The sequence below is a fragment of the Tachyglossus aculeatus genome, chromosome 18, assembly GCF_015852505.1.
Source record: "Tachyglossus aculeatus isolate mTacAcu1 chromosome 18, mTacAcu1.pri, whole genome shotgun sequence".
Taxonomy (NCBI): Eukaryota; Metazoa; Chordata; class Mammalia; order Monotremata; family Tachyglossidae; genus Tachyglossus; species Tachyglossus aculeatus.
Window position 1 is genome coordinate 29828772 of NC_052083.1, and position 24736 is coordinate 29853507.

General features: G+C 43.1%; 1 protein-coding gene across 1 annotated transcript in view; it reads right to left on the reverse strand.

Annotated features, from left to right (window-relative positions):
- Window positions 1-6244: 6244 nt before the first annotated feature.
- LOC119940154 (amine oxidase [flavin-containing] B-like) overlaps window positions 6245-24736 on the reverse strand; it is a 42733-nt gene continuing 24241 nt past the window's right edge. Inside the window, exons 4-15 of the mRNA XM_038760229.1 lie at window positions 21438-21542; window positions 20048-20139; window positions 18375-18516; window positions 17353-17502; window positions 15602-15761; window positions 15244-15340; window positions 12823-12876; window positions 11660-11717; window positions 10141-10238; window positions 9233-9344; window positions 8325-8387; window positions 6245-7037 (exon numbers count right to left, since the gene is read on the reverse strand). Coding sequence (XP_038616157.1) covers window positions 6882-7037; window positions 8325-8387; window positions 9233-9344; window positions 10141-10238; window positions 11660-11717; window positions 12823-12876; window positions 15244-15340; window positions 15602-15761; window positions 17353-17502; window positions 18375-18516; window positions 20048-20139; window positions 21438-21542 — 1287 coding nt within the window. The 3' untranslated portion in view covers window positions 6245-6881. The remainder of the gene's footprint in view (window positions 7038-8324; window positions 8388-9232; window positions 9345-10140; window positions 10239-11659; window positions 11718-12822; window positions 12877-15243; window positions 15341-15601; window positions 15762-17352; window positions 17503-18374; window positions 18517-20047; window positions 20140-21437; window positions 21543-24736) is intronic.

Sequence of the window (24736 nt, forward strand, 5' to 3'; positions counted from 1 at the left end):
ATCATTACATTATTCATTCATTTCATCCTTTCATCTCCATCCAAACTGCTAACACATTAAACCAATCGTTTATCCTATCCCACCTTGAGTACTGTATCAAGTGGCTCTCCCCACTCCGTACTTCATTCTTCTGCCCTAATCATTTTTCTACAAAAACGTTCTGGCCATGTTACCCTAATCATTTTTCTACAAAAACGTTCTGGCCATGTTACCCCATTCCTCGAGAACCTCCAGTGGCTGCCCATCCACCTCTGCATAATAATAACAATTATGGTATTTGTTAAGCGCTATGTGCCAAGCACTGTTCTATGTGCTGGGGTAGAAACGAAGTAATCAGGTTATCCACGTGGGGCTCACAGTCTTAATCACCACTTTACAGATGACGTAACTGAGGCACAGAGAAGTGAAGTGGCTTGCCCAAGGTCACACAGCAGACAAGTGACAGTGCCGGGATTAGAACCCACATTCTTTGACTCCCAAGTCTGTGTTCTTTCCACTAAGCCATATTGCTTTTCTGCAGCCAACTCCTCACTCTGCCAATTTTCAGCTGTGTGACTTTGGGCAAGTCACTTAACTTCACTGTGCCTCAGTTCCCTCATCTGTGCAATGGGGATTAAGACTGTGAGCCCCACATGGGACAACCTGATCACCTTGTAACCTCCCCAGCACTTAGAACAGTGCTTTGCACATAGTAAGCGCTTAATAAATGCCATTATTATTATTATTATTATTATTACTGGCTTTAAAATACTCAGCCACCTTGCCCCTTCCTACCTCACCTCACTGCTCTTCTACTACACCCTGGCCTAAATACTTTGCTCCTCGGTTGCTAACCTTTTCACTGTCCCTTGATCGCGTCCATCTTGCCGCCGACATCTCATCCACATGCCTTCCCTCCTCCTATCCAACAGACAATGACTCTTCCCCTCTTCAAAGCCTTATTAAAGGCCCATCTCCTCCTAGAGGACTTCCCTGCCTAAGCCGTCTTTCCTTTTCTTCAACTCTCCTGTGTCACCCTTACTTCCTTTATTTATCCTCTCTCCCAGCCCCCAGCACTTATGAACACATCTGTAATTTATATTAATGTCTGTCTCCCCCTCTAGACTGTAAGCTCGTTGTTATATTGTACTCTCCCAAGGGCTTAGTACAGTGCTCTGCACACAGTAAGCACTCAATAAATAAGATTGACTGACTATGCCTCCTGGCCCTTTGGGTCAGCCCACTGGCCTATTCCTAGCTGGGGGAGGGAGCAGGGGAGAGGAGGAGGGAGTGTGTGCCACTCCAAGGTTGCTATCAGGAGCCTTACCTCCTTCCGTGATGTTAATACCTAAGGCTAACCTCATTTTTACTGAATTCAAGCATGATTCTCTAGCCATCTTGCTTGAGCTGGTCATACGCCAAAAAGGAAATTTAATCAGCCAGTTAGCACCACAAAGTCAATCTGGCAGATATAACTGACAGGCACGTTCTTCAGATCTCCCCAGGGTCTCTGAGGTTCAAGTCAGAATCCAACAGAGGGGTATTTATTTATTGCCATGGTTCACTTAAGATCTACCAAGGCCCTGGAGGAAAATTTCCTTATTGAAAATAAGCTCCAGGGAAAAAGTCATATGCCTCCCTCATCTGAGATTCAGGTCTCTGGATGAATCTTGGAGAAAGCATGCCCTTAAGGCTGCAGGTTGAGACTGAAAGATCATTCCAGACCTTTAGCAAATCTTGTGCTTATTTCCTACTCTATTTTCCACAAGTCTTGAGGATCAGCATAACCTAGTGGAAAAAGGATTGGCCTAGGAGTCAGAGGACATGGGTTCTAATCCTTGCTCTGCCAGTTGCCTGCTGTGTGACCTAGGGTAAGTCACTTCACTTCTCTGAGTTTCAGTTTCCTCATCTATAAAATGAAGATAAAAGTCTTTTTGTCCCTCCTACTTAGACTGTGCGCCCCATATGGGACAGGGGCCAATGTGATTATTGTATCTACCCCAGTGCTTATAACAGTACTTGGCACATAAGGGCTTAAATATAATAATAATGATGATGATAGTAATAATAAGGCTTAAAACTCTTGCAAAATCCCAGGGCTAAGGAGGCAGGGGGAACAGGGATAAGTGGACACACGTAATTTCATTCCTCAGCCTCTATCCACCTCTTCATGGTGCAATTACTCATTTTTGAAGCTGGAGTTTAATACAGTGACCTCCGAGAAAGAAGGCTTTGGCAGTAATGGATAGTGGACATCACTATCCATGGATTGTTCCAAAGAATTCCAGACACTTCTTTGCCAACCCTCCCCTCCCTGAAATGTTTATGTCAGGAATTAATAAAAAGCTATTCAGTGCATCCAAATACAGAACCAGTATATATTTACCTTATCGGAAAGGCTAGTGTTTCTCCTTCTGTCCATTCGGGCTGCCATTCATAAGACTTTGGATTTGAAGTTGATGAGAAGACATCGCTTTCTGGTTCACCCTGACAGAAGCAATGGAGAAAAACATAATCTGTCTTGCATTATATACATGAGAACATCGTAAAGGCATACGTGAAAAAAGTCTTTGTGGAAATTTGCAGAGCCCAGGGGATTCTGGAAAACTGCACAGGATCCCAAATTTTCATTTGGGAAGCTGCAATTGGTCTAATTGGCTCTCTCTGCTAGGAAAGAAGTCCTTCTTATCCCATTTACGCAACTCCCCTCCTTTCTACCTGAGATGTCGTTTTATTGGAAGGAGACAGTTTTGGGGTCCAGGAATGCTCTCCTGCACTGGCCAAGAAATAATAATAATAATGATAATGATGATGATGGTATTTGTTAAGTGCTTACTATGTGTCAAGCCCTGTTCTATGTGCTGGGGTAGATACAAATTAATCAGTCCCTGTCCCATAAGGGGCTCACAGTCTTAACCCCCATTTTACAGATGTGGTAACTGAGGCACAGAGAGCTAAGTGACTTGCCCAAGGTCACACAGCAGACAAGTGGGGGAGCAGGGATTAGAACGCAGGTCCTCTATCCACTAGGCCATGGTGCTTCTCACTAGAGGGAGTGTTGGCTCGAACAAGCCAATTATACATCTCAATTCTCCAGAGTAGTTCAGACCTTAGGTCTAGATATTTGACATTATTCCCTGGTATAGTAGTAACAATAATTGTGGTATTTGTTAAGTGCTTGCTATATACCAAGCACCATACTAAACGATAATTAGGTTAGACACAATCCCTGTCTCACGTGGGGCTGACAATCTAAGTAGAAGGGAGGAAAGGGTATTGAATCCCCATTTTATGATAAGTAAATAATAAATAATGATGGCATTTATTAAACGCTTACTATGTGCAAAGCACTGTTCTAAGCGCTGGGGAGGTTACAAGGTGATCAGGTTGTCCCATCGGGGGGCTCGCAGTTTTAATCCCCATTTTTACAGATGAGATAACTGAGGCCCAGAGAAGTTAAGTGACCTGCCCAAAGTCACACAGCTGACAAGTGGCGGAGCTGGGATTTGAACCCATGACCTCTGACTCCAAAGCCTGGGCTCTTTCCACTGAGCCACGCTGCCTCTCCTGATGGAGAAACTGGGGCACCGAGAAGTAAAGTGAAGTGAATTGTCCATTGTCATACAGCAGGCATGTACCGGAACGGGATTAGAACCCAGGTCCTCTGACTCTCAAGGCCCGTGCTCTTTCCACTAGGTCATGCTGCTCCTTGAGGGGAAGTAAGGGGTGGAGTGGAGGATTATTCCAGGTGGCTTGTTAAAGGATAAGGGCACCTTAAAGTCAAACTGGCTTGGGTGTATTTCAAAGACAAGGAGCATATGGACACACAGGCTTTTACAATGTCTCTTTTTTCTATTACCTCATCCGTAAAATGGGGATTAAGACTGTGAGCCCCCCATAGGACAACCTGATCACCTTGTGACCTCCCCAGCACTTAGAACAGTGCTTTCCACATAGTAAGTGCTTAATAAATGCCATTATTATTATTATTATCAGGTCTTATCACCCCAAACCTTGAGTATTTCCTCAATGGTCTGGAAAGAAGCTGCTGCCGTTTCTGGTGTCTCTGCACCCCAGACTGTGTGTCATACTTGTTTTCCTCCCTGTCTCAGTGGAGAGAGTCTCAAAATGACAACATCCCTACCCTAAAGAGGCCTGCAGCCAACCCCTGAAGCACACTAAGATCTGACCTCATGGGAGTCCAGGAAGGGTGATTTCCTTTTACCCCATCTGCCGCCTTTAATCCATCCCCTCTTCACTCTTTTCTAAGCTAGCCCCAATAGTGGGACGCCCTGTGACCTTTAGCAGGTTAATCACTCCATTTCAGATTTCCCATCAGCAGTAGCAATGGCTAGTCTCACTAGCAAGACGTGGAAGGTGCCTAGAAAACCAGCTGTCAGCTAGACAGTTTACAGAGGAAGCAGCAGTCGATCCGAATCCAGCCTCTCACATCACACCTTGTGTTGATACCTAGTAATCTCTTCCTATCAGCCTGCTTCTTCCGGTCTCACCTGTCTCCTGCTTCCATGGCTTCACGATACTCCCATTCTTGGGAATGAGTTACTTCCTGTCTATTAACTGTCCTCCTTGTCCAGTTCCCTGGGGCCCACAGGCAACAGGTAGGAGTAGTGAGAACGCCGAAAGCACCCCAAAATACCAGACAACCAGAAAGTAAAAGAAATACCTCAAATTACTTGCACGATGTAGGTTGTGTACTTGCACTGTAACTTTCTCCACAACATTAACACCAAAACGCATGTATTAATGTCCTCGTACTCCTATTCCTCTGTCCAGGGCCAGACAAAGCATGGCCTCACTGCTTTGAGAAATCTGAAATTCTCACTGCTTTGAGAAATTTCTAACAAGAAACCTGAACTCAGGAAAGATTTTCCTTAAAATAAGAACTACTGACCCCTAAACTACTACTGGCTATTTTAGGGGATTTTGCCACACCCAGCTATCTAACTGCTATGACTAGGGAAAAAGGGCAGATAGGGCTGTTTGAGAAAACCACGACAGCTCAGAGTCGCTCCTACCCCAGGGCAGTGCTGACTTGGGTTGGGCCTTCTCTGCCCCAGCGCATTGCGGGCAATGGCTCCAATACCACAGCCCCCGAGGTCCGCTCCAGCCTCTGTGGGAGCTAATGCCAGGAGAGGCCCTGCCTGGAGCTAGGAAAGTTCCCAAGCCATTCTTGCCCCTGAAGACTGAACCAGGCCAGAGTTTCCCCCACTGCTGCCAGCCTGGGGCACCTAGGCTACGGTGAGGCCCTGGACTCACTAGCTCTGCCACTTGTCTGCGACCTGACCTTAGGCAAACCACTTAACTTCTTCATGTCTCTCTTTCCTCATCTGAAAAATGGGGATAAAATGCCTGGTCTCCCTCCCCATTAGACTGGGAGCCCTATGTGGGACAGGGACTGAGTTTGACCTGATTTTCTTGTATCTACTCAGGCACTTAGTACAGCTTCATAAATATCACAATCATCATCATCATCACCATCATTGTTATTACAAAGGTAAGGAACATGTCTGCTAATTCTGTTAAACTGTACTCTCTCAAGTGCTTAGAACAGTGCTCTGCACATAGTAAGTGATCAATACCATTGATTGATTACCTTGTTTCCATTTACTTGACATCACCCAAGAACACTGCACCAAGCTTCTGCCAGCCCCAACCATGATGCAGGGCAGGGTCCACTGGAGTCCAGCCTTACAGCCTGTGAAAAGAAGTCTTAGGGGACAGACCCCAATAAAACTCAAGACCCCAACTTTGAGGACCAGCATGAGGGAGGTCTGCATGCCAGTATCATTTAAGAGTTGTTTTTAAGTTACACTTTTTGGGAACAGAGGAAACCCCTAAAGTATGGGAGTTTGTTAAAAAGTGAACTTTTCTTAATGAGTGATATTTTCTTTCTGAAGATCGTCCAAGAAGCCAAAACTCCCAAAGGCAATTGTGTGTCTCAGTTGGCCATTATGGTGGTTCTCTGAGGTCTCAAGCAACTGTTTACATTTGAGATCAAGACTTACCTTGGCTTAATCCTGCTAGACTGAGAGTTCCTTGAAGGCAGGAATCTTCTCTGATAATTCTATTGTCCTCTCCCAAGTGCTTAGTACAGTGCTCTGCCCACAACAGGTGCTCAACAAAACCAGGGACTGATCAAACCACCAACTTTCCTTGGACAATTACTACCCTCAGCTCTCATTGGAACAACAGTGTGGAATACCAAAACACATTTGCCTTAAATGAAAGAAATCCAGGAGAATAATCCAGTGGAATATCAGACTTTATATAATTAGGTTAAAAAGCACTCGGGTGAGAGCAAAACAGGATGTAAAACTTACAATTGGTTGCAAAAAAAGCATCACTAACAACAAGCTATCTCAATTCACACCCAGGGTATGTACGTAGGCATGTATGCATGAAGGATTCAAATTGATTTTTTTCCAAACTCCCTGATCATATTTCATAAATTGCAAAATTTCAGCAGACTTTGATTTCAGGGCATCTGTGCCCCTCATACCTTATTGCTCAGAAGCTTTGATCTGATTCTATTGTATCTTCCCCATTGCTTGACACATAGAAAGCGCTTAAATGCCACCATTAAGATTATCATCATTATTCACAAACTACATTATGCTGTCTCCCTGCAAAATGCTGAATTTTGGCTTTAATTGGACTTAGTTTTATCTCTCAAGTGAAAGAGAAAGACATCAAACTTTTGGACCAGTGGGGCAGGGATACTTTCCGCCAGGAGGAATCCAACCACTTTTACCTGCCTTTCTGGTCTTGCACAGTTTCCCCACTCTACCCTCTTAATGGATGGGGGAAAGGGAAGCAGAGGCCCACAGAAAAGACATTGAGGATAAAAGGGGGAGGCGGCGGGTTAAAGTGAGGGGTTAACTTCAGTGCCGTACGAGCAGCTCTCTTTTATAAGCCAAGACTCCAAGGGCAGTGGCCGAAGCAAAGACAGTGGACAGTCCGACGAGCTTCAGGAGTCCGGGGACCGAGGGCAAGTTTCTCTCCCAGAAGGTGGTGGTGATGGGACAGGCTGGGACCTCCTGGAGGAGGGAAGATTCAACATCAATGTCAGTCCCCACGTTGCGAAGGGCAGAGGATGGAAATACAGAGCTCGGCTATAACGTAGTGAAGCTGTTCAGATGTTGCAATGTAGCATCCCAAAAATCTAAAATAAGGCGACATGGTCTACCTGCCTCTTGAAATTTGGAAAGTGTTGGTGGTGGAAACTTTGGTAGCCTATCTGAAGCCTCGGATAAAATGAGGTGTCTACAGGGAGAAACAAATTGATCCTGCCACTACGCTAGTCCACGATTTTGGAAAGAAGCAGTGAGCTCCCTTGGGTAAGGTCAAATGTAAGCTCATTTTGGGCAAGGAATGTGTCCGTTTATTGTTGTCAGATGCCTAGTACAGTGCTCTGCACACAGTAAGTGTTCAATAAATACATACGATCAATTGACTGACTGATCACCAGGGCCTGCTTCAGAAAATGAGAAAGGTAAGCGGTTGCCTCAGGGAGGCAGCCAGGGACGTTCCCCAAATGGTGGCATTATCAGACCTATTTAAGATGGCCACCATACAGGCACAACATCAGAAGGGACAGAGACAGCACTGAAGATGTAATACAGAGTCTCTCCCCCTCCACCCTTCTCTGATGGTGCTCCCATACAGTCACCATCTTGAAAAGATTTCTCAGTTCCAGATGAAGACACACAAGTGTCATGTCAGAGGGGAAACTCAGGGCTCTGATGCTCTCTGTCAGGGTGGAGCTGGATTGTGACAGCTAGATGACCCCTCTAGAACTCTCCTGATACAGAACCAGGAGGGCATAGCTGCTCCACAGCAGGACTCCTCTACAAAACACTGAACATGCTATCAACATGCAACTCTGTCCCCAGTATCGTATGACTGCATCATGTGTCGCATGTCACTTGGGCAGAGGAGTTGGGTGGGAAGAAAACCAATTTCTTGCAAGAGGGCCCCGTAAAGTTTATAGCCGGTCCTGATTAGCACAGGGCAAATCCCCAAACTCAGTCATCTAACTGTCACTCCAGCCTAGGACAATTCCACAATCCTTCTGTGAGGATGTAGGCTCTGCTGCTTATGAAGTCAGTGTTCACATCCACAGTTATCCTGGGGAGAAGCATTTTGAAAAGAGAAGCAATATATGTGAGGAGTATGCAGGAAGAGAGGAGGAGAGAGAAAGGAGGGGAGGGAGAGAGAGAGAGAAAGAGAGAGAGGGAAAGAGAGAATGTGTGTGTGTTCATGTAATCCTCTCAAATTATCTGATTTGAATGGAACATATTTTTCCACTAAAGAAAATCACCTACCATGGATTCTGGTTCTGGCTTCCAGATTTCATCCTCTGGAATTTTCCCCATAGCATTCAGTACCTGGCGGGGGGAAGGATTTTTTTCAGTGAATCATGATAAATTTCAGTCTTTGTTCTAAAAGGAAAAAAAAATTGAGCTCCAAATGCTCCAAACCAATAACTGCCCTTGAAAATATTAAAAGCAAACAAAAGTCAGCTAGGCAGCTCATTCCTACAGATCCCAAGATCTCCAATCTCTGTCCAGAGGGATGACATTTATTAAAAAGTGGGCTCAGGCTGATTTTCAGACGTTTCATTCCAATTCTGTAGGCAAGGAACTGGTGGGGTTCTAGCAAGTATTTTGAGTTAGAAGAAGAAGGAAGTCCTCAGGAATTAAGATAAACTCCTGTGGTTCTAATAATATTAATAATAATTATGGTATTTGCTTAGCTCTTAATATGTGCCCAGTACTATATTAAACCCTGGGGTAGACACATCTAGAACACAGTTCTTGTCCCATTTGGGGCTCAGAGTCTAAGAGGGAGGGAGATCAGGCATTTTACAGATGAGGAAACTGACACACAGAGAAGTTAGGTGACGTGCCCAAGGTCACACAGCAAGCAATTGTTGGACTGTTGGCCACATGTGGCATATCACTGCCAATCATGGTGGCCTCTTCTTAGAAGACTGTTTTTCTGCAGAACTTAGTTCTGTGAGACCAGTTGTAAAAGCTTGAGGAGAAAAGAAACCACCACACATTTCCTGCCCACAACGAGCTTACTGTCTAGAGGGACCAGGCAATCTTACTACCATTAGTGCATGGAGTGCAGAGATGGCATTGACCAAAGTGGAGCGACCCTACTGCTTCACCAAAATGTCTTTGGGAACCGCTCTCCATGGCTGAGGCCTGCGGAAACCAGCCTTTACCTCCCTAGCCGCTCTTTCTCCAGCCTCCACTGCTCCTTCCATGTACCCGCTCCAAGATGTGGCGGTCTCCGTCCCGGCAAAATAAATCCGGCCCACGGGCTGGCGAATGACCCTTTAAAATGGAAGAGAGAGAGGGTTAAAAAAAAAAAAGAAAAAGACATCTGCATTGGGCCATGGGGAGGAGTGGGGCAAACTCAATGCTACTGATAAAATGCCAGATAACAATCTCTTCCCTTATAAGACTGCATTTACATAGCCTGCAGTAATGAGTGACAAGTAATATTTAACTCAGACACCTTCCTCTGTTAGGTATTTAGAACAATTAAGTTAAAATGTCAGGTTCATATGTGTTAAATAGTCATTTTCATGATAAATTTCTATCCATGATATTAGGGGCTCTCAAAGCAAGGTAAAGGGACCATAACAAACTTACAGTCTAATGGGGGAGTCAGACATTAACAGACATTAATTAGAAGGGGAGACAGATCCCTCTAGACAGTGAGCTTGTTATGGGCAGGGAATGTTTCTATTGTTGTATGCTCCCAAGAGCTTAGTACAGTGCTTTGTAAGTGCTCAATAAATAAGATTGAATAATATGAATAAATAAGCATTTTATAATCCATAGCTTGAAGATATGTATATTAAGCGTTGTGGGGTTAGGGGTGGGATGAATATGAAATATCCTAAGGTCACAGATCCAACTGCATAGGCAACTCAGAAGGGAGAGTGAGCCGGGGAAAAGAGGACTTAATCGGGGAAGGCTTCTTGAAGGAGATGTGACCTTAAACCAACACAGGAGGAATGACCCCCCAGTCAGCAAGAATGACCCCCCGAGTCAGCAAAGAATATTTGGCTCTACAACTTCTGCCATTTAAGAGTTCAAATCAAAGCGGGAATATCTACAGTACCTTCCATACTGAGTCATTATTCCTGGGGGGAAGTATGTGGTGTAGCAGCCCCCAGAGTACTGCTCCTCACACCAGTTCTTTTCTTCGTAATGCACCGGCTGCAAGACACAATTTTTTTTAAATGGTATTTGTTAAGTGCTTACTGTGCGTCAAACACTCTACTAAATCCTGGGGCAGGTTCAAGTTAATTAGGTCAGACACCATCCCTATCCTGAATGGGGCTAACAGTCTAAGTAGGAGGAAGAACAAGGATTTAATCCCCATTTTACAACTGAGAAAACTGAGGCACAAAGAAGTAAGATGACTTGCCCAGGGTCACACAGCAAGCGACTGGCAGAGCCCAGATTAGAACCCAGGTCCTCCGACTCCCAGGGCCGTGCTCTTTCCACTAGGCATTAGTGCTTCTCTTACAAGGACAGCTTGTAGGAGATTCCATGCAAACTATTAGATCTAGTGATGCAATACCAAACATGTGCCACTTGCATTTTTAATAGGAAAATTTACACATCACAGATAAGTGAACACTCTCATATTCCTGCTTATATAGAATGGAGCTTCAGCCATGATTGAAGAGACACTGAATTAGTACAGTAAATCCTCTGTAAAAAATACTTACCTGTGACACACTATAAGTTTCAGTTTTCCCAGAGTCATGCCTCAGTGAAGAAACATGATAGGATTTCAGTCGGAGTATATGATTTTTGTGATGCAAATTTTCATGGGACCACCTTCCTTAAAACTAACATCACCTTTAAACCATCTCTATTCCTTAACTATTCCTTAACATTGAGCTAGTCCTTAAACATATAGGCCCTGCCCCCAAATAACCTTCAAAAATGTAGGCTGAAAAAAGAAAGTGGAAGTGTTTTGTCAAAAAGACCACAGCAACGATTGAAACTGTAATCTTTCTTGAGAAGGAGACAAGAAAAAAAATTACGGCAGATGATGAACAGTGAACCATTGTGCCAAAATGGAGAAGGAACTCTCAGTGCTGTATTGCTCAATTATTTTTTTTTAATTGCACCACCCCAACCCATCTTCTCCTGAATTATCAATTCTACCACACAAATTTCTTTGAAAATGAATCTGTTCAATTGAAGCAGTGGTCAGCTGAGGTCCAGAAGGCAACCTCAAAAATTGGGGGGATTTTTGGAGAACATTTTCCCATGCAGTTAAAAAACTGCATGCTCTCACAGCTGAAGAGATCCATGACTTTGCGAACTCTAGTGTACTCTCCCAAGTGCTTAGTATAGTGCTTGCCACATAGGAAGTGCTCAATAAATCTCTCTGATTAATAATCACTTTCCAATGGTGATTCTGCATTGATGGCTTTAGCAGTACTCATCAGTCAGCCATACATGAAAATGCCTAGAATAACAGTCTGCTTTGAAAGCTATGACAAGGTTCAAAGGAAGTTTGCTTTTACAACTAATTTCGAACTTCATGCGAGATCTCCTGGTTTCAAAAGATGTCTAAAAACTTTGGTGAAAAAAATATATTAAGCTGGAAAAAGCCTTACATGCAAAGCTTCTTCTAGTCCCAAAACCTTTGCGTAGAGTTCACAGAGTTTCTGCTTCCTAGAAGGAAAAAAGATAAGAATGAGATGTAGGTCTCCTTTATTTTACCCAGTTTCCTTTAACACCAATTCAAAGTTGCACATTTTTCTTTTTACTACCGAAACTTTTTAAAGCACAATGGGAGGTTTGCTGAGATTCAGCATGACCTAGTGGATTAGAGAAGATGCCTGGAGTCAGAAGGACCTGGATTCTAAAACTGTCTCTGCCACCGTCTGCTCTGTGACTGTGGGCAAGTCACTGCACTCTGCCTCAGTTACCTCATCTGCAAAATGGGGATGAAGGCTGGGATCCCCATGGGGGACACAGACTGTGTCCAACCTAATTAGCTTGTATCTACCCTAGCGCTTAGAATAGTGCCCGGCACATAATAAGGGCATAACAAATACCATTAAAAAAAATCCAGTTTGACCTGTTGTCATAATGATTGTTAGGAGCAGGGACATACACGCTTTGTTGGGGAAGAAGAGATGTGGGGGTTGTTCAATTATTTCCTAATATTCCCTTCTTCTACATGCATTTTGCAAGTTGAAACTGTAGACAGATAAAAGAGTTGCAGAACTTCCACCTAGGCATGGAAGGTATTACTTCAGTATAGGTGGCAGTGATGCTTAGTGGATAAAGCACAGAATAGAGAAGTGGATAGCTAGGAACCAGGAGGCCTGGGTTTGAGGCCCAGCTAGGTCGCTGGTCCATGGTGCTTGATGCTGGACCTCAGTTTCCTCGTCTGCAAAATGGGGATGTGATGGATTATGAGCCCTGCTCGGGAGAAGAACTTTTTCTGATTTCATAACTTTGAAGCTACCCCAGCACTTCACCACTTTGTAAGTGCCAATTCCATGCCATAAGCAGGGAGGAAATATATATTATTGTTTAGATTTGTCCAAAGCCCTTAGTACAGTGCTCTGCACATAGTAAGTGCTCAATAAATACCACTGATTGACTTTAACCAAAGATCAAGCAGTGCAACCACTCAGTAATCGTTGCCTTCATGATATTCCTATGGATCCTCTGTGAACTGCTAGAATTTTCTCAACTGCCAGATTTTCTAACATCTAAAGGAAAAAAAAAATCCTAGATACTATCCAAAATGACTCTAATTTCTTACCTTTCTTCTTTGGAGAGACATGCAAGTTTTCTGGCTTTGTTGGTGAACATAAATCTAAAAGAAAACATCACAATAACTAGAAGAGTATTTTTGAAAAAAGGAAAAGATTAGTTTCACTAGCTTCTGGTGGTCAGGGATCATGTCTACCAACTCTGTTGTACTATACTCTCCCAAGCTCTTAGTACAGTACTCTGCCCACCGTAAGTGCTCAATAAATACAACTGTACCTCTATCTCATCTATCACACCACCAACCCTTTATATAATTCCTCCTCATCTTAATTCCTGATCTGGAATTCCCTTCTCTTTCATATATGGCAGCCCACCACTTTCCCCACTTCCAAAACCTTACTAAAATTACATCTCCTTCAAGAGACCTTCCCTGACTAATTCCTCATTTCCCTTACTCCCTCTCCCTTTTGCGTCATGCATTCACTTGGATTGGTCATTAATTAATTAATCACCCTCAGCTCCCACCTTGTGCAAAACTAAATTTCTCTAAGCCTCAGTTTCCTCACTTGTGAAACCGGATTGCAATATCTCTTCTCCCTCCTAATTAGACTATGAGCCCCTTGCGGGAAAGGAACTGTTGTCTGACCTAATTATCTTGATTCTACCCTAGCACTTAGAACACTGTCTGACACCTAGTAAGTGCTCAACAAATATTATTATTACTATTACTATTATAAGAAAGGGCCACCAGTTGTGAAATGGTCTCACCAGCTCTCCTTGCACATACTGAAAAAGCCTCACCATTAGCACTTGGCTTTAAAAACCAAAGGACAGGAATAAATATGGAGGGGCCCATATTAGCAATGGGTTGATTTATATTGTTTTCACTTTCCCCTGTTTTTCCAAAGAATTCTCCTGGGTAAAACGAAGATTCAGCCACCTCTCAATTATCCACTTGGCAGACTTCGCCAGCAGATTTGGAAAATCATGTCCGTTACAGGCCTGTTTACTCTCCAGCCTTCACCCATTCCGTGGACCTGCAGGCTTTAACAATGTTCTCCCCTGGACTCTTCTCACTTCCCCCTACTATTTAGCTACCCCCTTCCCCCACATTATTTAACACTCCTCCCCTCTTTAATAGTGTGGCTAACCCCAAACAGGCATAAACCAATCTTTTGGGAGCACATTTCTATCCCTCAGATATGAGTCCTTCAGCAAACAATGAAATCCACTTGGTCCTTTGTAAATTTAGGTTTAAAGACTTGCCCCTTCTTTGATGCTCTAAGTCAATCAATCAATTAATAGGATTTATTGAGGGCTTAGTGTATGCAGAGCATTGTACTAAGTGCTTGGGATACAACAGAGTTGGTAGACACATACTCTGCTCACAACAAGCTCACAAGTCATGAAAGACTGCCCCACCATAAGTCTCATTTCAGAAATCCAACTTGATTAAGAAGTTTACTGCTGTACTGTACTTCCCCAAGAGTTTAGTACAGTGCTCGGCACACAATAAGCAATCAATAAATATGACAATGAATGAAAGTTGAAGGAGACAAAAAGACTTCAAGATTATTACTGAAAGTGTAAACCCAGTCTAGACTGAAGTGAAAACTAAAGTCCTCAAGGCCCTGGAGTATGTGTCCTCCTGGGAGTTTAGTACAGTGCTGTATACTCAGAAGGTACTTAATAAGGGCTGTTAACTAATCAAACGATTAGTAGGTATAGGTAATAGTATTTAAGTGCTTACTGTGTGCAAAACTCTCTACTAAGCACTGGGCATGAATACACATGGAAATTAGATATGATCCCTGTTCCTCAGGGAGCTCAAAATCTAAGTAGCATAGAAAAGGAACTGTGGACTTGTAAATCATTCTGGGGGAGTTTTTGGCAAACTTTTTAAAAATAAATTTTCATTTAAAAAAAATTGGAGGGGGGGGTTCTTAAATAATAGGATATCCTCTTCACAAATCAACCAAGACATGAAAATGTAGAGCACCACAAATATAGACCTTGTATCTGTAACTCAATCATATTTATTGAGCACTTACTGTGTGCAAACAGTGCTCTGCACACAGTAAGCGCTCAATAAATACAATTGAATGAATGAATGAATGCAAAGCACTGAGTGCTTAGGAGAATACAATATAACAATAGACACATTCCCTGCCCACAACGAGTTTTGTTTCATATATATATATATATATATATATGTATATATATATATATATATACACACACACATTATTATTTATTTATATAATATATATATATATATATATATATATTATTTATTTTAATTCCTGTCTCCCCTACTAAACTCTAAGCTCCTTGAGGGTCCTGGGTCAGGTTTACCAACTCTATTGTAGTCTCCCAAGTTCTTAGTTCAGTGCACTGTGCACAGTAAGCACTCAATAAATACCATTGATTGATTGATTGCTCCCAGGAAGGCATGTTTTAATGGTCTTACCCTATAATGGCAGGAAAAGAGCCATCAGGTTTGGTGTCATCCAGCGTCAAGCCAACTGCGGCTTCCTCTCCTTGAATGATTATGGAGCCACAAAAATCTATGTCACCAGAGTTCAAAGACAGAAGAAGAAAATGAGATCAAATGTGACTAACCATCTCAACCATGCACCCCTCACGAATGCTCTGCTGTGAAACATTAAATTCTCATTATAAGAATCTTTGAGCTCCCTGTGCAAATTTATAAAAAAAAAAAAATATCCAAATTCCATTTTGAACCTAAAGATCCTTGGACTGTTTTTGGTTTGTTTTTTTTTGGTACAGTTCTACAGCCACGGAAGCATTGCTGTATAACTACTTACCGTGTTTCCTCCAGAAAGGTTCTTTGTAATACACTATACATTTGATAACACATCCCAGAGGGACACGGCTAATGAGCTGGTTTCTCAGCATCGGTAATGGTGGATTATAGTGTATCTTCATGCCCAAAGTTGGAGGAACTGCACTAATAACATATTTGGCCTGGAAGAAAACAGAGGAAACATAAGTTCCAGGCCTGCAGTTCACATCGAGCACCTTTCGATAAGATGTTAAATGAAAGTCTTCCCCAAAGGATTATGATTCCTTCTTTTCCTCTCTTCTGTGTGGGACTGCATTTCTCAGGCAGCTGCCACCAAATCTGTGCCTCTGCAATTTCCTCCCCAGATTAAGTGTGAAAGCTCATAATGGGCAGGGAATGTGTCTGTTATAATCTCCTTTACCAAATGCTTAGTACAGTGCTCTGTACACAGTAAGCCCTCCATAAATACGACTGACTGATGTTGACGGATTCCTGTTTTATGACGGATGCGCCTTGGACATGAGATTTCAGGATGGAGAACCTGCATGAAAGAATTGATTCTAGTGGTTGCGGTTTCTGAGATGCCCTTCCCACCCTTTTGTCCCAAAACACAAACACCAGGGTTGTGGTTCATAGGTCAGAGTTTGAATGAAGGGGTTGAGATTGAGGACTACAGAACTAATCTCAGGAAAACCATCTCAAGGAATGGCTATAATTGGGGTAAGAACAACGTACTCATTTCCGTATTGCCATTACTCCATGTAAGCACTTAATGGACAATGGTGATGATGAACAATCAGTCCGAACTACTTATTGAGCACCTACTCAATAGGGAAGCAGCATGGCCTAGTGGACAGAGCATGACTCAGTGGAAAGAGCACGGGCTTTGGAATCAGAGGTCAGGGGTTCAAATCCCAGCTCCACCAATTGCCAGCTGTGTGACTTTGGGCAAGTCACTTAACTTCTCTGGGCCTCAGTTACCTCATCTGTAAAATGGGGATTAAGACTGTGAGCCCCCTGTGGGACAACCTAATCACCTTGTAACCTCCCCAGTGCTTAGAACAGTGCTTTGCACATAGTAAGCACTTAATAAATGCTATTATTATTGGTCTGGGAGTTGGAAGAACCTGGTTTCTAATCCTGGCTCTGCCACTCGTCTGCTGTGTGACCTTGGACAATCACAACTTCTTTGTGCTTCAGTTCCCTCATCTGTAAAATGGGGATTAAGACTGTGAACCCCATATTGCACAGATCTGTGTCCAACCTGATTAACTTGTATATACCCCAGTGCTTAGTTTAGTTCCTGGCACATAGTAAGTGCTAAAATGTCATAAAAAAACTACAATGTGCAGAGTACTATTCAAAGTGCTTGGGAAAGTACAACAGAATTAATAGGCATGGTCACTGCCTTTAGGTAGTTTACAATCCAGTAGGGAAGACACACTGAAATCAATCAGTGGTATTTATTGAGTGCTTACTCTGTACAGAGCACTGTACTAAGCACTACCTATAAAATAAATTACAGAAAGAGGGATGACCATATGAAAATATGGAATCACTGAGAAAATACGCCTTAGTTTTAAAAATATTTTCTTAAATTGAGCCCCAAGCAAAAATATATGCGTTTTCCCAGGAAGAGGAAAAAAATATGAACTGTTTAAAAGCACTGTGAAATGTGGAATGTTTCTAAACTGCTCCAAGCTTCAGTCAATATTTGGTGAGAAAAGAGAAAGACTGCCTTATACTTTTTACTCTGGTTTGTCAATTATTTACCTCATAGATCTCACGGTTTAACGTCTCCACGACAACACTGTCAGCTGATTGATCAATGCGGATTACAGGCCGCTCCAGCTTCACTCTATCTCCTAGGCATTCCATTATCCTCTCGCTCACCTGGCCAGAGCCCCCAACAAACTTCCTTTCCTGGAAAAGAAAGTCAGAGGAATAGTTCCTCAAATGTGGAAAATGGGATAAGATGGGATCTCCGGGGATAGGCTAAAAACAGATGGGCGAGCCTAGAAGGGAAAACAGAGAGACAGAGAGACAGAGACAGAGAAAGAGAGAGAGGGAGAGAGAGAAAGAGAGGGAGAAAGAGAGGGAGAGAGAGAGGAAGGGAGGGAGGGAGGAGAGAGAGGAGAGAGAGAGGAGAGGGAGAAAAGTCTGAAGGACCTGGGTTCTAATTCAGGCTCTTCCACTTGTCTGCTGTGTGACTTTGGGCAAATCACTTCTCTGTGCCTCAGTTACCTCATCTGTAAAACAGGGATTAACATTGTGCACCCCCATATGGGACATGGACTGTGTATATCCTGATTAACTTGTATCTACTCCAGTGCTTAGTAAAGTGCCTTGGCACATAGCAAGCACTTAACAAATAACATTAAAAAAAAAAAAAAAGCCCAAGTGCTGCAGAAATAAGAAGAAAGGGGGAAACCGACCCAGCAACTCCAACATGGCTGCCACCACCACCACTGCATCTACCTATGGAAAGGCACGGTTTGGGCAAATAAAACCCAGTTGGAACTCTTGGCATCCAGCTGTCTCATATACTCTAATCCAAGCCCAGTACTAAGCTCCCAGTGCTTAGTACAGTACCTGGCACATAGTAAGCTCTTAACAAATACCATTTTTTTTAAAGCCCAACCTCAGAGGGCTATCAAGACAAGGCTATCAGGATATCAAGGCTATCAAGACACCCGATCAAAAGAAAACCAACCCCTTCACTGAAAGCATTTCTGAGAGTTAAAATGATTCCCCCGAGGGAGGAGATGTCTTCTGGAAGGGGCATTTCTCAGTACCTGTCCTCCATTGGTGGTTGACATGACGCGGGTGGTACCTCCACACTGCTTGACGTACCACAGGAACCACAGGGCAGACACTTCATGGGTCTCAGCAGTGACACAGATATTCACGAAGAAAGTGGCGATATCCTTTGCAGACCTGAATGGGCAGAAAGAACCAGGAGAGCAATCCAATCACCCCCAGGGCAGGACCACCACCTCCATATTTATGCAACGATGAAATGAGCCTAGTTGACGCCGTTGAATATACGGCGTTGATAACCCCAAGCGAACAAAGTCGGTAGGAAGGTGAGTACAGCAAACAGTGCCCTGAAGTGGCTGAGCAATGCTGTACACTATCCCTAGGGATATATTGTTATATAATACTGTTCTATTGTACTCTCCCAAGCGCTTAATATAGTGTTCTGCACACAGTAAGTGCTCAATCAATTGGACTGATTGAATGAAACCTAGGAAGTTAGGCTTCATCCTGCTTCTAATAATGATGGCATTTGTTAAGCGCTTACTATGTGCCAAGCACTGTTCTAAACGCTTCTCTCATCCCCCTCCTCATCGTCAATGGTGCTTACTGAGCACTTGCTTTGTGTGAGGCACTCTACCCCTCCTCATGGTCAATGGTATTTATAGAGCACTTGCTGGGTGCAGAACACTCTACTAAGCACTTGGAAAAGTATATCAGTGTCAGTAGACACCGTCCCATCCCTCAAGGTGGGGAGAGTTGGTGGGAGCGTTTGTCTTTACCCCCAAAACACCCGGGGAATTAAGCTCCTTTAGGTGTGCAATGGTACTGCCAGGCTGTCTCAAATCACCTGGACTGAAACAGGACATGGTGTGCAATATTTTAAGTTAATGATTAATTTTTAAGTTTTGATAAACAATGGCTTCCCACCAGTAGTGTACCTGACAGCTGCAGCTCAACACCCATGGGAAACGATGTTTGACTATGGTTAAATGATTTTTTCTTAGAAGAGCGTTCACAGCAGAGGCTTCTGGGGATTAAAGCATTTCTTCAAACTATCCCTTGCCTTCTTGTAAGAGACTGAAGGGCTGAGAACAGCAATTTCTTGGGTTACTTATTCTTTTCTCTACTTTGAAAATAAAAACTAATGACAAGCAGCTTGGCTTAATGAAAACCTGAGAGGCAGAAGGCCTGGGTTCTAATTCTGGCTTCACCACTTACCTGAGGTGTAATTTGTGGCAAGTCAGTTCACTTCCCTGCACCTCAGTTTCCTCATCTGTAAACTAAGGATTCAATACCTGTCCTCCCTCCTATACAGGCTGTACCAACCATTGAACTAAGCACTTGGGTAGATACAAGTTAATCACACTGGGCTCAGAGTCAAAGGGGGAGGGAAAACAGGTACTGAACCCACAGATGAAGAAACCGAGCCACAGAGAAGTGAAGTGACCTGGACAAGGTCACACATAGCAGGCAAGTGGCAGGGCTAGGATTAGAACCCAATTCCTCTGACTCCAGGCCTGTGCACTTTCCTCCAGACCACGCTGCTTCTATCAAGCCGAGCAAATTCCACGCTGTGTTTGCCCCCATCTCACTGGCAGTGAAATGATCTCAGCTGTTTGGTTTTAACAGTTTGCTAAATATTTGAGGCCCTCTCTCAGAGGCTCAGGACTGAGGGTGAGTGAAAGATATGGATTATGGCATGTCTCACTGTGTCCAGCAAATCTGGTCGAGCAGCTCTTTCATCGTCATCCGGTCCCACTGTTCGGCGAGGGGAGCCTTCCATGGGGCATCGCTCGGAATCTGCAACAGGAGAAGAACCAAGAAGCAGTTGACGGAGGGATTTGACCAGTTAACTGGGAAGCAGTCAGAGAAGTGATGGCATTGTTTTGTGTCCACGGGGTGCAAGCACTGTACTATATGCTTGAGAAAGCACACCAGCAAGAAGAGAACCATCCCCCGCCCACAGGGAGAATGGTATTTAGAGAAGGATAATCATTGTGGTATTCGTTATGCGCTGACTATATACTGAGGACTAGGAGAGATAAGATAAACAGGTAGGACACAGTCTGATGGAAAAGAGAAAGAAACTGTGAGATTTCCAGAGGCCAAGAGACTGTTCGATATAGAAGCAGTGGGGCCTAGTTGAAAGAACACAGTTCTGAGAAGCAGGACGCCAGGTTTCTAATCCTGGCTCTGCCACGTGCCTTCTGGATGATCTTGGACAAGTCATTTCACTTCTTAGTACCTCATTTTCCTCACCTGTAAAATGGGGATTCAATATTTGTTATCCTCTATGACTGTGAGGTCCATGTGGGACAGGGACTGTGTCCAACCTGATTAACTCATATCTACCCCAGAGTTTAAAACAGTGCTTGATACATAGTAGGTGCTTAGGTACAATAATAATATATCTGTAATTAAATAATAGTAATAATAATATTTCTGCCTGTGTTGAGCACAGCATTTAGCAAATAGTAAGCTTTTAACAAATACCACAATTATGACTATTACTATTAATAAAATCATCACTTCTGCATTCTGATGAGTGAGGGGTTTTCCCTACTGACTCCCCAGGAGACAGTCAAGCGCACACTCATCTCACTGTGGGCAGGGAACATGTCTACCAGATCTGTTGTGTTGTACTCTCCCAAGCGCTTAGTATAGTACTCTGCACACAGCAAGTGCTCATGACTGATTAATTTTCCCAAGTCAGCTCTTGTGAACCTCTGAGCATTTTCCTGTACCTTTATACAATCAGCCTCAACTTTAAAGAAACACTTTCAAATTACAAATTCTACAATTCACCACGATGTATTCAATTAGAGTTCTTAATGAGAGCAGTCTTCATCTGGAAAATGGGAAAACTGTGGCTTGCATTCTTAAAAATATGTAGCTACAGCTGTTCGCTAAATTATTCATTGTCATTACTCTATTTGTAAGTATGGTTATGTCTGGCTGACTTCTGGAATTAAAACAACACAAGAGTAGCAGCATTGCCTGACCTGTAACTACCTCAGAAACAGATGTGCTTGTGCAGTCAATTTAACAAGAGAAAGCATCCATCTTTAAACTAGGCAGCCTGGCCTGAGGAAACTTACTTCCTGTCCCATGGCATTGATTGTCCGCCACAGGTTATTGTGATCTAGATAGGCGATGGGGTTCCATGTGGTGGGCAGTGGACCTCTGAAGGGGTGAGACTTGCCCTGCAATAGATAAGATGGAATAGGTTCATGCAAACACTTTGAAAAAATACCAGATTATTGGATGACCAAAAAAAAAAAAAATTGCTCAATTGGAGACATGCAAAAAAGTATTCCTGAAAGTAACAGACTATCAATAAAAACACTGATAAACACCACTGACTGACTGAAAGGGTCTCCTCTTAACAATATAGAACTGTTCCTCTCCTCTACTCAAGCCCTTCCTTAATTTCTTTACATGTTTGGCTTTGTCATCATCATCATCAATCGTATTTATTGAGCACTTACTATGTGCAGAGCACTGTACTAAGCGCTTGGGAAGTACAAATTGGCAACATATATTGACTGTTCTTGAGAAAATAAGAAATCGGGTCCAGCAGTGGGGGAGGCCACTTCAAGAAATAGAATTTCTGCATCAGCCTAGGCACTTGGTTCCTAACCCACAATGCCCTTTGACACTCACCTCACCCCCATAGCATATATGTCCATATCCTTATACTCATTGCTTCCTTTACTAAGTGTAATGTAATTTAATGTCTGTCTCCTCCACTAGATTGTAAGATCCTTGAGGGCATGGATCATGTCTACCAACTCTATTGCATTCTCCCATGCATTTAGTACAGTGCTCTGCACACAGTAAGTGCTCAATAAATATCAATGATGGATTGATTGATTGAAAGAAATTCTGCTCCTTTATTCTCCTCACTATTGCCCTTCCTTCTGCCCAGTTCAGGAAAGGCCCCAGGACTAAAACCCTAAGCCCAAGTGATCTGCCCAGACTCATCGAAGTGGTAGTAAATAGCCTGACCTAGTGGAAAGCCTTGGAGCCAAAGGACCAGAGAACTAAACCTGGTTGTATCACTAGCCTGTTATGTGACTTTAAGTATGTCACTTAATTCACAGGAGCTGACTGAGAACTGCAGTGATAAAGCATTAAAGGCTGAATAATACAACGACTCCTTTCCTGCCCAAGAGATATCACAGATCCAAATGCTACTGACAACAATTCAGCAGTTCAATCAATCAATCAGTGATGTTTACTGAACATTTACCATGTGCAGAGCCCTGTACTAAGTGCCTGGAAGAGTACAATACAAAGAGTTGGTAGATAAATTTCCTGCCCATTTCACCAATAAATAGGGTAAGTTCCACTGTAGGATTAGAAATGAAATGACACCCAATTGGTCTCTGGAAGGCTTAGTTGTTGGGACCTGAGAAAGGATTTTTCTTTGAGAAAAGCACAAAAAGGTGTTTTAATTTGTCAGAAATCCTGCATTTATAATTGTAGCAAGCTGATCCCTGAGAAATAAATATTCAGAGCTTTTTAATTGCTCATCTCAGACTCCACCTGCCTGCCTCTGTCTACATCTCTCCTTCCTGTGACCAATTCACCCTCCATCTATCGCCTCTCCCAGCCTCAACCCAGCAATCCCTTGACAACTAACTCCTCCGACTCCCAACTCTGACATTTGTGTGGAGCCAAAACCATCTAACAGTTAAGGAGATGAAGTGTATTTGAGAGCAGGAACTCTACTGTGCTCTCCCAAGCCCTCAGTATGGTGCTCTGCACACAGTAGATGCTCAGATATTGTTTGGCGGATAGCCAGGACTGTCTTGTGGGCCCAAGGTTTCCAAGCAATTGTATCAATGGAGTCTATTCTGGAGTTGCCTTCAGCACATCCTTGTACCTAATAATAATAATAATAATAATATATGGTATTTCTTAAGCGCTTACTATGTGCCAGGCACTGAACTAAGCACTCAAGTAGATACAAGCAAATCAGATTGGACACAGTCCCTGTCCCACATGGGGCTCACCGTCTCTTTCCCCATTTTACAGATGAGTTAACTGAGGCACAGAGAAGTGAAATAGCTTGCCCAAGGTCACAAAACAGACAAATGGCAGAGCCAGGATTAGAACCCATGACCTTCTGACTCCCAGGCCCACGCTCTAACCACTGGGCCACACTGTTTCTACCTCTCCCTCGAACACCTTCTGAGTCCAGTGTTTAATTCATCACATATTAACATCATCATCATGAATCGTATTTATTGAGCGCTTACTATGTGCAGAGCACTGTACTAAGCGCTTGGGAAGTACAAATTGGCAACATTAAATGGAGATGCCAAGCATCCAACCAACATACCTGCCCAGGAAGTTGCCTAATGCCTCAGCAGGATGGGAACGCTAATAATTATTTATCCCAAACCAGGACAAGCTTTTTGAATAATTATTTTATTGGAAATGAGCCCCTGATAGTTCTCCTTCCATCCCACCTTTCTTCCAAAGGTGAACTAGGCAAGTCACTTCACTTCTCTGTGCCTCAGTTACCTCATCTGTAAAATGGGGACTAAGACTGTGAGCCCCCTGCGGTACAATCTGATCACCTTGTAACCTCCCCAGCGCTTAGAACAGTGCTTTGCACATAGTAAGCACTTAATAAGTGCCATCATTATTATTATCTAGGATCAAAATAAATGACATTAAATTCTTGATTTATCTGGAACAAAGCACTACTTACCTTGGGCAGAATTTTTATAAGACCACTTTATGGTTTAACGTGTCGATCAGTGGTGTTTACTGAGTACGTCCTGTGTGCAGAGCATTGTACTAAGCGTTTGGGAGAGTGCTAATTTAGTAGAGTAGGTAGACACAATTCCTTCCCACAAGGAGCTTACAAGCAAGAGGATTATAGTTTACATACACATTGTGGGCAGGGAATGTGCCTGCAGTACTCAAGTGCTTAGAACAGAGCTCTGCTCATGGTAATTGCTCAATAAATAATAATAATAATGGCATTTATTAAGCACTTACTATTTGTAAAGCACTGTTCTAAGCACTGGGGAGGTTACAAGGTGATCAGGTTGTCCCATGGGGCGCTCACAGTTTTAATCCCCATTTTTACAGATGAGGTAACAGATGAGGTAACTGAGACACAGAGAAGTTAAGTGACTTGCCCAAAGTCACATAGCTGACAAGTGGCATAGCCGGGATTTGAAACCGTGACCTCTGACTTCAAAGCCCGGGCTTTTTCCACAGAGCCATGCTGCTTCTCAATAAATACCACTGATTGATTATATTGCACTCTCCTAAGCACTTTAGTACAGTGCCCTGCACACAGTAAGCATTCAATAAACACAATTAACTGGTTGACTGACAAGATTAGTGTCTTATAATTCTTACTGCCTAAGAAAAA